The sequence below is a fragment of the Rhinopithecus bieti genome, unplaced genomic scaffold (assembly GCF_001698545.2).
Source record: "Rhinopithecus bieti isolate Rb0 unplaced genomic scaffold, ASM169854v2 scaffold_21531, whole genome shotgun sequence".
In the NCBI taxonomy this organism is placed as follows: Eukaryota; Metazoa; Chordata; class Mammalia; order Primates; family Cercopithecidae; genus Rhinopithecus; species Rhinopithecus bieti.
Window position 1 is genome coordinate 624,502 of NW_016810386.1, and position 13,939 is coordinate 638,440.

A 13,939-nucleotide genomic window follows, 5' to 3' on the forward strand; every position below is an offset into this window, starting at 1 on the left:
TTTTTTTTTTTTTTTTTTGAGATGGAGTTTCACTCTTGTTGCCCAGGCTGGAGTGCAGCAGTGCAGCGATCTTGGCTCACTGCAACCTTCACCTCCTGGGTTCAAGACATTCTCCTGCCTCAGCTTCCCGAGTAGCTGGAATTACAGGCATCCTCCACAATGCCCGGCTAATTTATTGTATTTTTAGGACAGACGGGGTTTCACCATGTTGGCCAGGCTGGTCTTGAACTCCTGACCACAAGTGATCCACCCACCTCAGCCTCCCAGAGTGCTGGGATTACAGGCGTGAGCCACCATGACTGGTCAAAAAAAATTTTTTTTTCAGAGGCAGGATCTCACTTTGTCACCGAGGCTGGTTTTGAATGCATGGCCTCCAGAGATCCTCCCACTTTGGTCTCCCAAAGCACACGGATTACAGGTGTGAGACACTGATCTTCGTCTGTGTTTAGATTTTGAAAGGAATTTGGTTTTAGGCTTGGATAATTATAAATAGATTTTTTTTTCCTACATGAATGTCCTGTGAGACATTCAAAAGACACACAGGATTTGAGACAGTTCTTCATTGTGTGGTACTGTCCGTTGAACTGTAGGATGGGCTAGCATTCCTTAGTACCCTCTCTACTAAATGCCAGTAGTCCACCCTCACAATTATTATGATAACCAAAAATGATTTCACAAATTTCCAAATGCCATATATGAGGTAGTAATTACATCCATAAAAAATTTCTAGGATAGAGTGATGAAGAAAAGAGATTTGCTGATAAAATTCTTTTTCTTCCCCATATACTTAATGTACTAAGCTTATTAGTGATAAGATTCTTGAGCAAAGGAGATAATGAAAGAACAGTATGTTTGAGGCATATTCTGATAACTGTTTTCCAGGTAAGAAAGGAAAAAAGAAGCAACTTGCATTTTTTTCTGTTTTCTTTTACTTTCTTTCTTTTCTTTTCTTTTTCTTTTTCTTTTTTTTTTTTTAGCAGCTACAGTTTATAAAGCATTTTCACAAATTTTATACACTTCACATCAATTGTGTATTTAGTATCTCCATTATTTTACAGAGGTTGCAGAGGAAGCTCAGAAATGCTGTGATTTATTAAAAGTCATTTTAATGAAAGACCTAGAGTTAAGATCCAGATATGGCTTCAAACCCAGTGCTCTTTCCATTATATCATAGCATTGCTAGGATGATGAGGGCAGAAAAAGGATTTTTTTTTAAGAGGGAAAATTTGAGACTCACAATAAAGCTAGAATTAGCAAGACTATAATTGGATAGCTTTAAATTAACTGTCACTGACATTCTGAGAAGAAAGGTGACCAAAGCTTCTTTTCAAACTGAGGATTAATACATACCCCCTTCTTATTCTTACAGGACATTGATATGCAGCTGAGTGAAATAATGAACAATGTGCATCGGATAATGACTCGCTATACTCTTGTTTTTAACTCGTCCTCTGAAAGGAATGTCTCCCTTACAGAACAAAAGAAAAAACAGAGAACCAATTTTCTTGAGAAAATGGCTACTTATGCTAAGACTGTTGAAATTAGAGAAAAGACTCTTGCCAACATTCTGGTCTGGTTGGAAGAATGGAGTAAGTTTACAGAAGCAGTTCAGAGTAAAACCATAAAGTTAATGAAAAAGATAGAGAAGAGAATATATAAGTAAATTTTGAAGGATTAATCAGACTAAAGAAGAAAAGACTAACGAGGTTATTCAGAGAATGGTTATCCTCTATTCCAGTAGGAATAAAATAGGAAAAATATAGACTTGTTCACTAAGCGCCAGCTATGCTGGCCTCCTTGTTTTTTTTTTAAAGCATGCTAGCAGTGTCTTTATGCATACTATTCCCTTATCTGGAGCATCTTCCACCAGATGGACGCATGGCTCATTCCCTGCTTAAATTCCACTTTAAAATGAGATGTTCTCTTACCATCCCCATTCCCTACCACCTGGCACTTTTTCTTACACTTTACCTTTTTTTTTTTCCCAAGACAGGGTCTCACTCTGTCACCCAGACTGGAGTGCAATGGCGCGATCCCGGCTCACTGCAACTCCCGCCTCCCAGGCTCAAGCGATTCTCCTGCCTCAACCTCCTTAGTAGCTGGGACCAGAGGCATGCACCACCATGCCCAGCTAATTTTTGTATTTTTAGTAGAGACAGGGTTTCACCATGTTGGCCAGGCTGGTCTTGAACTCTTACCTCAAATGATCCACCTGCCTTGGCCTCCCAACGTGCTGGGATTACAGGCATGAACCACTGCGCCCGGCCTACATTTCTTTATTTTTGTCTATAGCATTAGTATCTATATAATTAACTTTTCTCTGTCTCCTTTCACCAGAAGGTAAGCAGTATGAAGTCAAGGAACTTGTTTTACTTAATGTTGTATCTACAGCATCTAGAATAGCACACGTCAGAGTAGACACCGGTTGAATGAAACAATGAATAAACTGGTCAGGTGCGGTGGCTCACGCCTGTAATCCTAGCACTCTGGGAGGCTGAGGCAGGCGGATTGCCTGAGCTCAGGAGTTCGAGACCAGCCTGGGTAACACAGTGAAACCACGTCTCTACTAAAATACAAAAAATTAGCTGGGTGTGGCGGCATGTGCCTGTATTCCCAGCTACTATGGAGGTTGAGGCAGGAGAATTGTTTGGACCTGGGAGGTCGAGGTTGCAGTGAGCCAAGGTCGCGCCACTGCACTCCAGCCTGGGTGACAGAGTGAGACTCCATTTCCAAAAAAAAAAAAAAAAAAAAAAAAGAATGAATAAACTAAGAATACCAAACAAGGGAATTAATTTTATTTTGTTGCTAGAAATTTCATGTAATGAGGGTTATAAATACTGGATAATGGCTGGGTGCGGTGGCTCATGCTGGTAATCCCAGCACTTTGGGAGGCTGGCGGATCACCCCAGGTCAGGAGTTTGAGATCAGCCTGGCCAACATGGTGAAACCCCATCTCTACTAAAAATTCAAAAATTAGCTGGGCGTGGTGGCTCATGCCTCTGGTCCCAGCTAATAGGGAGGTTGAGGCAGGAGAATCACTTGAACCTGGGAGGTAGAGGTTGTACTGAGCTGAGATTGCGCCACTGCACTCCAACCTGGGTGAGAGTGAGACTCAGTCTTCAAAAAAAAAAACACACAAAAACACTGGATAACTTGCCAAATGAGTTAATTAGGGCTTAGATCTCCAATATTGAAACACACACACATAGGCCGGGTGTGGGGGCTCATGCCTGTAATCCCAGCACTTTGGGAGGCTGAGGTGGGTGGATCACCTGAGGTCAGGAGTTCAAGACCAGCCTGGCCAACATGGTGAAAGCCCATCTTTACTAAAAATACAAAAATTAGCTGGGCATGGTGGCACATGCAGGTAATCCCAGCTACTCAGGAGGCTGAGACAGGAGAATCGCTTGAACCCAGGAGGCGGAGGTTGCAGTGAGTTGAGACAGTGCCACTGCACTCCAGCCTGGACAGAGCAAGACTCTGTCTCAAAACAAAACACACACACACACACACACACACACACACACACAATTTTAGGTACCAAACCAAACAGACACTTTTTAACCTGATTAATGTATTTATGTCTAAGACTTACTGTTTAGCCCTTCTAGTCCAAGTTTCTTCCTTTTTAATTTCTTCATAGAGAAAAACCTCAGAATGGCAGTAAGTGTGAGATACCCATATTCCCCAATTTACTATATAGTAGTTACCCAATATTATAAGCCTATGTAGCTATAGATATTTATTTTTCTGCATAAAAACGATATTTTTTTTACTCTCTTCAAGATGCCGTTTTGTCTGAGATGACTCTAATGGATGTTGATGAACACCACCACTGGATAGCACAAATGGAGATGTTACCAGACATGTTAAAAGCTATTGAGAAAAATGTCAAGATACTAAGCAGATTTAGTACATCTTTCCTTGATGAAAAGAAGAAACAAAAGAAAAAAATATGTAAGCATGCTTTATGATTTTGGAGTTGGAGTAGATGGAGTTTTATTTTTTTTTTTTCCAGACAGTCTCGCTCTATCACTCAGGCTGGAGTGCAGTGGCCTGATCTCAGCTCAGTGCAACCTCTGCCTCCAGATTTCAAGTGATTCTCCTGCCTCCACCTCCAGAGTAGCTGGAACTACAGACATGTACCACCACGCCTGGCTAATTTTTGAATTTTAATAGAGACAGGGTTTCACCATGTTGGCCAGGCTAGTGTCAAACTCCTGACCTCAAGTTATCCACCTGACTCGGCCTTCCACAATGCTGGGATTACAGGCATGAGCCACTGCACCTGGCCAAAAAAAAAAAAACAGCTTTATTAAGGCATAATTTGCATGCATGTTAAGTATACAATTAAATGATTTTCTGTATATTTACAGAGTTATGCAGTTATCACCACAATCTAATTTTATTTTTATTTATTTTAAATTTATTTATTAATTTTAATTTTCTTTTTTTTTGAGACAGGGTCTCACTCTGTCACCCAGGCTGGAGTGCAGTGCTGAGATCTTGGCTCACTGCCACCTCCGCCTCTTGGGTTCAAGCGATTCTCGTACCTCAGCCCCTGCACTAGCTGGGATTACAGGCACCTGCCACCATGCCTAGCTAATTTTTTTGTATTTTTAGTAGAGACAGGGGTTTTACCATGTTGGCCAGACTGATTTCAAACTCCTGACCTCAAATAATCCACCAGCCTTGGCCTCCCAAAGTGCTGGGATTACAGGTGTGAGTCACCGCACCCAGCCAACAATCTAATTTTAGAACATTTCCATTATCCCAAAAAGATCCCTCATACTAATTTATAGTCAATCCTTATACCCATCAGCAGCACCAGACAGTCACTGATGTATTTTCTTTCATACTACATTTGTTTTATCTGGATATTTCACACAAACAGAATCATATTATATGTGGTATTTTCTGTTTATTTTCTTTCAACTAGTATAATGTTTTCGAAATTCAGTCATGTTATAGGACACGTTGGTAATTTCTTTTGATTGTTAGTTTACACATGTTTGGATATACCACATTTTGTTTACCCATTCACCAGTTGATGTACATTTGAATTGTTTCCACTTTGGGGCTTTTATGAATAATGCCATTATTTACCCACTTATTTTGGGTAGATAGCTAGGAATCAAATTGCTAGGACATATGGTAAGTTTATGTTTAACCTTTAAAGAAACTCATAACTATTTACCAAAGCGACTGTACCATTTTACACTCTTATCAGCAATGTATGCAGGTTCCAATTTCTCCATTTCCTCAACAACACTTGTTATTGTCTTTTTTTTTTTTTTTTTTTTTTTGACGGAGTTGCACTCTTGTTGCCCAAGCTGGAGTGCAATGGCACAATCTCAGCTCGCTGTAACTTCCGCCTCCTGGGTTCAAGCGATTCTCCTGACTCAGCCTTCTGAGTAGCTGGGATTACAAGCATATGCCACCATGCCCTGCTAATTTTGTATATTTAGTGGAGATGGGGTTTCTCCATGTTGGTCAGGCTGGTCTCAAACTCCTGACCTCAGGTGATCCACCCACCTCTGCCTCCCAAAGTGCTGAGATTACAGGTACCCGGCCTCTGTCTGTCTGTTTTTTTATTATGGCCATCCTAGTACATGTGAAGTGGTATCTCACTGTGGTTTTAGTTTGCATTTTCCTAATGGCAAATGATGCTGAGCGTGTTTCACATACTTATTAAGACATTTCCATATATTTTTTGGTGAAATATCTATTCAAATACTTGCCCATTTTTAAAATTGAGTTTTAACATTTCTTTTTGTTTTTGAGATGGAGTCTCACTCTGTCGCCCAGGCTGGAGTGCAGTGGCGTGATCTCAGCTCACTACAACCTCCACCTCCCCGGTTCAAGTGATTCTCCTGCCTCAGCCTCCCAAGAGCTGGGATTACAGGCGCATGCCACCACACCTGGCTGATTTTTGTATTTTTAGAAGAGATGGAGTTTCACCATCTTGGCCAGGCTGGTCTTGAACTCCTGACCTTGTGATCCACCCTCCTCGGCCTCCCAAAGTGCTGGGATTACAGGCATGAGCCACCATGCCCAGTGGAGTTTTAACGTTTCTTTGTAGCTTCTGGATATAGGTGTTTTTTTTTTTTTCTTTTTGATAGGGTCTTGCTCTGTTGCCCAAGCTGGGGTGCATTGGTACAATAATAGTACATTGCCGCCTGGAGTTCCTGGGCTCAAGGGATCCTCCTGCCTCAGTCTCCTGAGTAGCTGGGACTACAGGTGTGTGCTACCACACCCAGCCAATTTTCAGAAACTTTTTGTAGAGACAGAGTCTCATCGTATTGTGCAGGCTAGTCTCAAACTCCTGAGCTCAAATGATCCTCCTGCCTCAGCCTCCCCAAGTTCTGGGATTATAGGCATGAGTCACCACACCTGGCTGGATATAAGTCCTTTATCAGAAAAGTGATTTGCAAATATTTTCTCCCTGCCTATGACTTGTCTTTTCATTTTCTTATGGTGTTTTTGAAGCCTAAAAATGTTTAATTTTGATGAAATCCAATAAATGTATCAATTTTTTTTTATGAATCATGATTTTAGTATTGTACTAAGAACTCGTATCACTCAGGGTTCAATAAGAGAACTAGTATGACATTGTATATAATCCTTACATATATGTAGATTCCATTGCAATTGGGAAGCATACTTTGTACGATTTTTATTTATTTATTTATTTATTTATTTATTTATTTATTTATTTATTTATTTATTTATTTTTGAGACAGTCTCACTCTGTCACCCAGGCTGGATGCAGTGGCGTGATCTCAGCTCACTGCAACGTCTACCTCTTTGGTTCAAGCGATTCTTCTGCCTCAGCCGACGATGCCACTAGGCATGGGTTTTTCCAGGCTTTGCTCAAGTCAAATCATCCCCGTAGGCAGTAGAGTTGTCAGTCCTCACAGCCTGCCTCACTCTGGTAGAAGTTCCAGGCCATGGATCTGGTGGTTGAGGATGGACGCAACTCCAAGTTTGCAAACTTTCACTGTTTGTTACTGAGGTTCAGTAGCTTTTCGTGAATAAATGCTTCTCAATGTGTTGTATACCTTTGGTCAATTTCAAAGTCTTAAAATGGTTGTTTTGGCAGTTTTGCCTGGTTTTATCTTTGCTTTTGGGAAAAAAAAGATTGCTGATTTTCTCACTCAGCCATTCCACAAATCTTTTCAAATGTGTGTCTTTTTCTTTCTTTTTTTTTTTTTTTTTTGTTTTTTCAGACAGAGTCTCACTCTGTTGCCCAGGCTGAAGTGCAGTGGTGTGATCTCGGCTCACCACAACCTCTGCTTCCCAGGTTCAAGCGATTCTCCTGCCTCAGCCTCCCAAGTAGCTGAGACTACAGGCACCTGCCACCACGCCTGGCTAATTTTTGTATTTTTAGTAGAGACAGGCTTTCACCACGTTGGCCAGGCTGATCACGAACTCCTGGCCTCAAGTGATCCGCCTGCCTTGGCCTCCCAAAGTGCTTGGATTACAGGCATGAGCCATTGCGCCTGGCCAAATGTGTGTCTTTTTTATCTGTTGATTTATGACAACTTTTGAAAGAACCAAGGCTAGCTTTGATTCAGAAAAAAGAGAAAAGAGAGACACGAATCTGAGAAAAATGGAAAGCACTAGAATAACCAAAGCCAGAGAAAAGTTTTGTCTTGAAGTACATCTTTTATTTTATGTACGTACATACATATGTATGTATGTATGTATGTATTTTGAGACGGAGTCTCACTCTCTCACCCAGGCTTGAGTGCAGTGGCACAATCTTGGCTCACTGCAACCTCTGCCTCCTGGGTTCAAGCGATTCTCCTGCCTCAGCCTCTTGAGTGGCTGGGATTGCAGGCACGCACCACCACGCCTGGCTAATATTTATATTTTTAGTAGAGACAGGGTTTCACCATGTTGGCCAGGCTGGTCTTGAACTTCTGACCTCAGGTGATCTGCCTGCCCCGGCCTCCCAAAGTGCTGGGATTACGGGTGTGAACCACCAAGCCCTGGCCTTGTCTTAGATACATTATATCTAACCCCAAACTTGTAACTAAAATTAAGTAGAGGTCACAGCTGAATTCATGTCCTAAACTCTGGAGGTAGAAGTTCTAGGTGATTGCCAGGTGCTGTGGCTTGCACCTGTAACACCAGCAACTCAGTCAGGGAGGCTGAGGTGGGAGGATTGTTTGAGCCCAGGAAGTTGAGCCTGCAGTAATCATGCCACTGCACTCCAGCCTGAGAAATAAGGAGATCCCCTCTCAACAAAAAAGAAAGAAAAAGTTCTAGGTGATTGTGTGAAAAGAGTCATTCCTTTAGAAATAATACGTTTATTTTAGAGCTAAAGTTTTCAAATTAATCTTTATCTTATATTTAATTAGTTATAGTTAATCTAGGCTAAATTCCTTAGGTTTAAACATAGATAGAACACAATGCAAAAGAAAAAAATGCAATCTCATTGTTTTATGTTTTTTTCTTCAGTATCTAGAGGTACTCTATGGAAATCTTGGAAAGAAAAAGTTATAAAACGACCTTCAACAGCCCATGCTTTAAGACCAGATCAGATGATTAGTGATCAATTTGCAACAAATACAAAGGTTTCAGAAATCCAAGGTATGCTACAGGAACTCATAGGCACCACAATGTTCAGTACGTTGGAAAACAATGCTATTAAATATATATCATCAACAATAGTAAATCTTTCTAAAGCTTTGAGTATGCTAAATGATGAATTAAAAGGTGTTACCTTCCAAAGTTCCACTGTGTGTGTACATGAGACAAGTGAAGCAGAAAAGGAGCTCTCTCTGAAGGTAATACAAGATCTCAGTAATGAAAATGAAATGCTTCAGCAGAAACTTCATGACGCAGAAGAAAAATGTGAACAACTTATTCGATCCAAAATTGTTACAGAACAAGTATATGCAATATTGTCCACATCATCAACCTTGAAAGTGTTACCTGGACCTTCTCCACAGTCATCTAGGGCCATTATCAAAGTTGGTGATACTGAGGACAATATGGACAATATTTTAGACAAGGAACTTGAAAATATTGTAGATGAAGTCCAAAGAAAAGAGACCAAGGACTCTGGGATAAAATGGGAGTCCAGTATTTCATATACAGCCCAAGCTGAAAGAACTCCAGATTTAACTGAACTGCAACAGCAACCTGTTGCTTCTGAAGATATTTCTGAAGATAGCACTAAAGATAACGTATCACTGAAGGAAGGTGATGTCTATCAGGAAGATGAGACTGACGAGTATCAGTCATGGAAAAGAAAGCACACAAAAGGCACACATGTATCTGAGACCTCTGGACCAAATCTGAGGGATAATAAAGGTGGACAGAAAGTCTCAGAGGCCAAACCTAGTCAATACTATGAGTTACAAGCACTGAAAAAGAAAAGAAAAGAAATGAAATCCTTTCCTGAAGACAAATCAAAGTCACCCACTGAAGCAAAAAGAAAACATCTCTTTTAACTGAAACAAAGAGTCAAGGTGGCAAAAGTGGAACAAGTATGATGTTGGAGCAATTTAGGAAAGTCAAACGTGAATCTCCATTTGACAAACGCCCGACTGCAGCAGAGTTTAAAGTGGAACCCACCACTGAGTCGTTGGACAAAGAGCGCGAAGGTGAAATTAGCAGCCTAGTGGAGCCACTCAATATGATCCAATTTGATGATACCGCTGAGCCACAGAAAGTAAAAATAAAAGGAAAGAAACACCATATCTCTTCAGGAACTACCACAAGCAAAGAAGAAACAACCGAAGAGAATGAAGTGTTGACCAAACAAGTCAAGTCTCATCAACCTGTTAAATCACTCTCAAGAGTGGCTAAAGAGACTTCAGAATCTACTAGAGTTCTAGAAAGTCCAGATGGCGAAAGTGAACAGAGTAACCTTGAAGAATTTCAGAAAGCCATAATGGCTTTCCTAAAACAGAAAATTGATAACACGGGAAAGCCTTTTGACAAAAAGACTGTTCCGAAAGAAGAGGCGTTATTAAAAAGAGCAGAAGCTGAAAACTAGGAATTGTAAAGGCAAAATGGAGGAATATTTCCAAAAAGTGGCTGAAACTGTGACTAAAATCTTGAGAAAATACAAAGAGATAAAAAAGGAAGAACGAGTTGGACAGAAACCTATAAAACAAAAAAAGGTAGTCTCATTTATGCCAGGATTGCATTTTCAGAAGTCACCAATTAGTGCAAAGTCTGAAAGCAGTACCTTCCTCTCACATGAGAGCACAGATCCAGTAATTAACAATTTAATGCAAACGATCTTGGCTGAAATAGAAAGTGAAAGAGATATTCCAACAGTCTCAGCAGTACAGAAAGACCACAGGGAGATGGAAAAACAAAGGTGGGAGCAATATTTGCAAGAGGGTCAAGAACAAATGTCTGGCATGAGTCTCAAACAGCAGTTCCTGGAAGAAAGAAATCTTTTGAAGGAGCACTATGAGAAGATAAGTGAGAATTGGGAAGAGAAAAAGGCACAGCTCCAGATGAAGGAGGGAAAGCAAGAACAACAGAAACAGAAACAGTGGCAGAAAGAAGAGATGTGGAAGAAAGAGCAAAAACAGACAACTCCAAAGCAGGCTGAGCAAGAGGAGAAGCAAAAGCAAAGAGGACAGGAGGAAGAAGAGCTTCCAAAGTCAGGTCTGCAGCGACTGGAAGAAGGGACCCAAAAAATGAAAGCACAAGGGTTGTTCTTGGAAAAGGAGAATGGACAGATGAGGCAGATTGAGAAGGAAGTGAAACATCTGGGGCCAAACATGAGAAGGGAGAAAGGGAAGGAAAAGCAGAAGCCAGAGAGAGGGCTGGAGGACCTCGAAAGGCAGACCAAAACAAAGGATCAGATGCAGATGAAGGAAACACAACCTAAAGAGCTAGAAAAACTGGTCATCCAAACTCCAGTGACATTATCTCCCAGGTGGAAGAGTGTATTGAAAGATGTACAGTGGTTATATGAAGGAAAAGAGTTTCATGGGAATCTGAAGACATTAGAGAATCTTCCTGATGAAAAGGAGCCCGTATCAATCACACCTCCCCACTCCCCACAGCCCTCCTCGCCTGGAGCTCTTCCTACTTCTGGACAGCCTCTCACTAAATGCATTCATCTCACACCTCAGCAGGCCCAGGAAGTGGGGATCCCTCTCACCCCTCAGCAGGCCCAGGCTCAGGGAATCACTCTCACCCCTCAGCAGGCTCAGGCCCTGGGGATCCCTCTCACCCCTCAGCAGGCTCAGGAATTGGGGATCCCTCTCACCCCTCAGCAGGCCCAGGCTCAGGGGATCCCTCTCACCCCTCAGCAGGCTCAGGAATTGGGGATCCCTCTCACCCCTCAGCAGGCTCAGGCCCTGGGGATCCCTCTCACCCCTCAGCAGGCCCAGGCTCAGGGGATCCCTCTCACCCCTCAGCAGGCTCAGGAATTGGGGATCCCTCTCACCCCTCAGCAGGCTCAGGAATTGGGGATCCCTCTCACCCCTCAGCAGGCCCAGGCTCAGGGGATCCCTCTCACCCCTCAGCAGGCCCAGGCTCAGGGGATCACTCCCACCCCTCAGCAGGCCCAGGAATTGGGGATCCCTCTCACCCCTCAGCAGGCCCAGGCTCAGGGGATCCCTCTCACCCCTCAGCAGGCTCAGGAATTGGGGATCCTTCTCACCCCTCAGCAGGCCCAGGCTCAGGGGATCACTCTCACCCCTCAGCAGGCCCAGGCACTGGGAATCCCCATCACCCCAGTAAATGCCTGGGTGTCAGCTGTCACTCTTACTCCTGAGCAAACCCAGGTTTTGGAGTCCCCTATCAACTTAGAACAGGCTCAAGAACAGTTATCGAAGTTAGGGGTTCCTCTCACCTTAGATAAAGCCCATACCTTGGGATCGCCCCTCACCCTTAAGGAAGTCCAGTGGTCCCATAAACCATTTCAGAAACCGAAGGCTTCTCTCCCCACTGGGCAATCCATCATATCAAGATTGTCTCCAAGCCTTAGGCTGTCCCTGGCATCATCAGTTCCTACTGCTGAGAAGTCCTCTATATTGCAGATATCAACGGTTCCCCTCAACCAAGGCCCCTTTGCCCCTGGGAAGCCCCTAGAAATGGGGATTCTTTCTGAGCCTGGGAAGCTTGGGGCACCACAGACTCTTCATTCCTCTGGACAGACCCTGGTATATGGAGGTCAATCCACTTCTGCGCAGTTCCCGGCACCACAGGCCCCTCCCACCCCTGGGCAGCTGCGAATATCTGGGGCCCCTCCCACTCCAGGGCAGCCCTTTGAACTGGAGGCCTTTAGCTCTAGGGAGCTTTTCGTAACTAGGGCCTCTCTGACTCCTCCGCCACCTCAGATGTCAAACGCCCCTCTTGCCCCCAGGCAGCGTCTTGTAGCTGGAGTCCCACCCGCTTCTGGACAGATTCCAAGTCTCTGGGCTCCTCTTTCTCCTGGGCAGCACTTAGTTCCTGAAGCCTCTGCCATCCCTGGGGACCTCCTGGAATCTGGACCCTTAACCTTCTCTGAGCAGCTCCAGGAATTCCAGCCTCCTGCCACTGCTGAACAATCTCCCTGTCTGCAGGCTCCTTCTACCTCTGGGCAGCATCTGGCACCATGGACCCTTCCTGGGCGAGCTTCTTCATTATGGATCCCTCCCACCTCTAGACATCCTCCCACACTCTGGCCTCCCCCAACCCCTGGAAAGCCCCAGAAAGGTTGGTCCCCTTCTGTTGCTAAGCAAAGATTGGCAATTATTTCTTCTCTGACATCTAAATCAGCACTGATCCATCCTCGTGCTCCAGCTTTCAAGGTAGCTCAAGTTCCTTTCACCACTAAGAAGTTCCAAATGCCGGAGGCCTCTGACACTTCCGAAGAAACCCAGATACTTCGAGATCCTTTTGCTATGGAATCATTTAGAACATTTCAGTCCCATCTCACCAAATACAGGACCCCAGTATCCCAAACCCCTTACACTGGTGAAGGGGCCCTTCCCACTCTCATGAAGCCTACATCACTATCTTCTCTCACTACTCTACTCAAAACATCACAGATTTCACCTTTGGAATGGTACCAGAAATCCCGATTCCCTCCTATAGACAAGCCCTGGATACTGAGTTCAGTTTCAGGTACCAAGAAACCCAAAATAATGGTGCCCCCTTCCTCTCCTCAAGAACTTGAAGAAAAGAGGTATTTTGTTGATGTGGAAGCTCAGAAGAAGAACCTGATACTATTAAATCAGGCTATAAAAACTTGTGGACTCCCTTCACAGCTGCACACAATGGCTAGGACTCTCATAATTGAGATACTTCATACAGACTCGGTTCAGTTGGGATACCTATTCCGCAAGTACACTGCCTACAGGCTGATCCAGTATGCCAGGTAGATACAATTATTATATGTCTAGTTTTCTGGTTTAGTTCTGATTGCAAATATTTTCTGTCATTGTCCCAGAAGTATATTCATATTTGTCAGACCATATGTTCTAAAAGACTGTCTTATATAAGGTCTATGAGAAGGAAGCCTGTTTAAGACAGCAAAAAGAGATATATTTTTTGGAAAATAAGAAATGACATATAACATGATCCATTTCATCTATATATATCTCCAGTAGAGAAGCCAAGTATATTTTGTGGATCATGGTTGGTCTCCAAAATACCAGCTTCAAAAGTTTAGAGATGCTTTCCACTTATTCTGAATTTCTTTCATCATTTTTGGTTCACCAGAAATGTATGATTTTTAAAATGGGAGATGGCATAAAAAAGAGTGAGACCAGGGATGGTGGCTCATGCCTGTAATCCCAGCATTTTGGGAGGCTGAGGCAGGTGGATCATTTGAGGCCAGAAGTTCAAGACCAGCCTGGCCAACATGGTGAAATCCTATCTCTGCAAAAAAATACAAAAATTAGACAGTCATGGTTGCGTGCACCTGTAATCCCAGGATTACTTGGGAGGCTGGGGCAGGAGAATCACTTGA

At 43.1% G+C, this 13,939-nt stretch overlaps 1 protein-coding gene across 1 annotated transcript in view; it reads left to right on the top strand.

The window, feature by feature from the left end:
- The window catches only part of FAM186A (family with sequence similarity 186 member A), a 70,924-nt gene that overhangs the window by 33,122 nt on the left and 23,863 nt on the right, over positions 1–13,939 (top strand). The window contains exons 2-6 of the mRNA XM_017891736.1: positions 1,370–1,589; positions 3,787–3,957; positions 8,467–9,284; positions 9,476–9,878; positions 9,994–13,345. Of these exons, the coding sequence (XP_017747225.1) occupies positions 1,370–1,589; positions 3,787–3,957; positions 8,467–9,284; positions 9,476–9,878; positions 9,994–13,345 (4,964 nt within the window). The remainder of the gene's footprint in view (positions 1–1,369; positions 1,590–3,786; positions 3,958–8,466; positions 9,285–9,475; positions 9,879–9,993; positions 13,346–13,939) is intronic.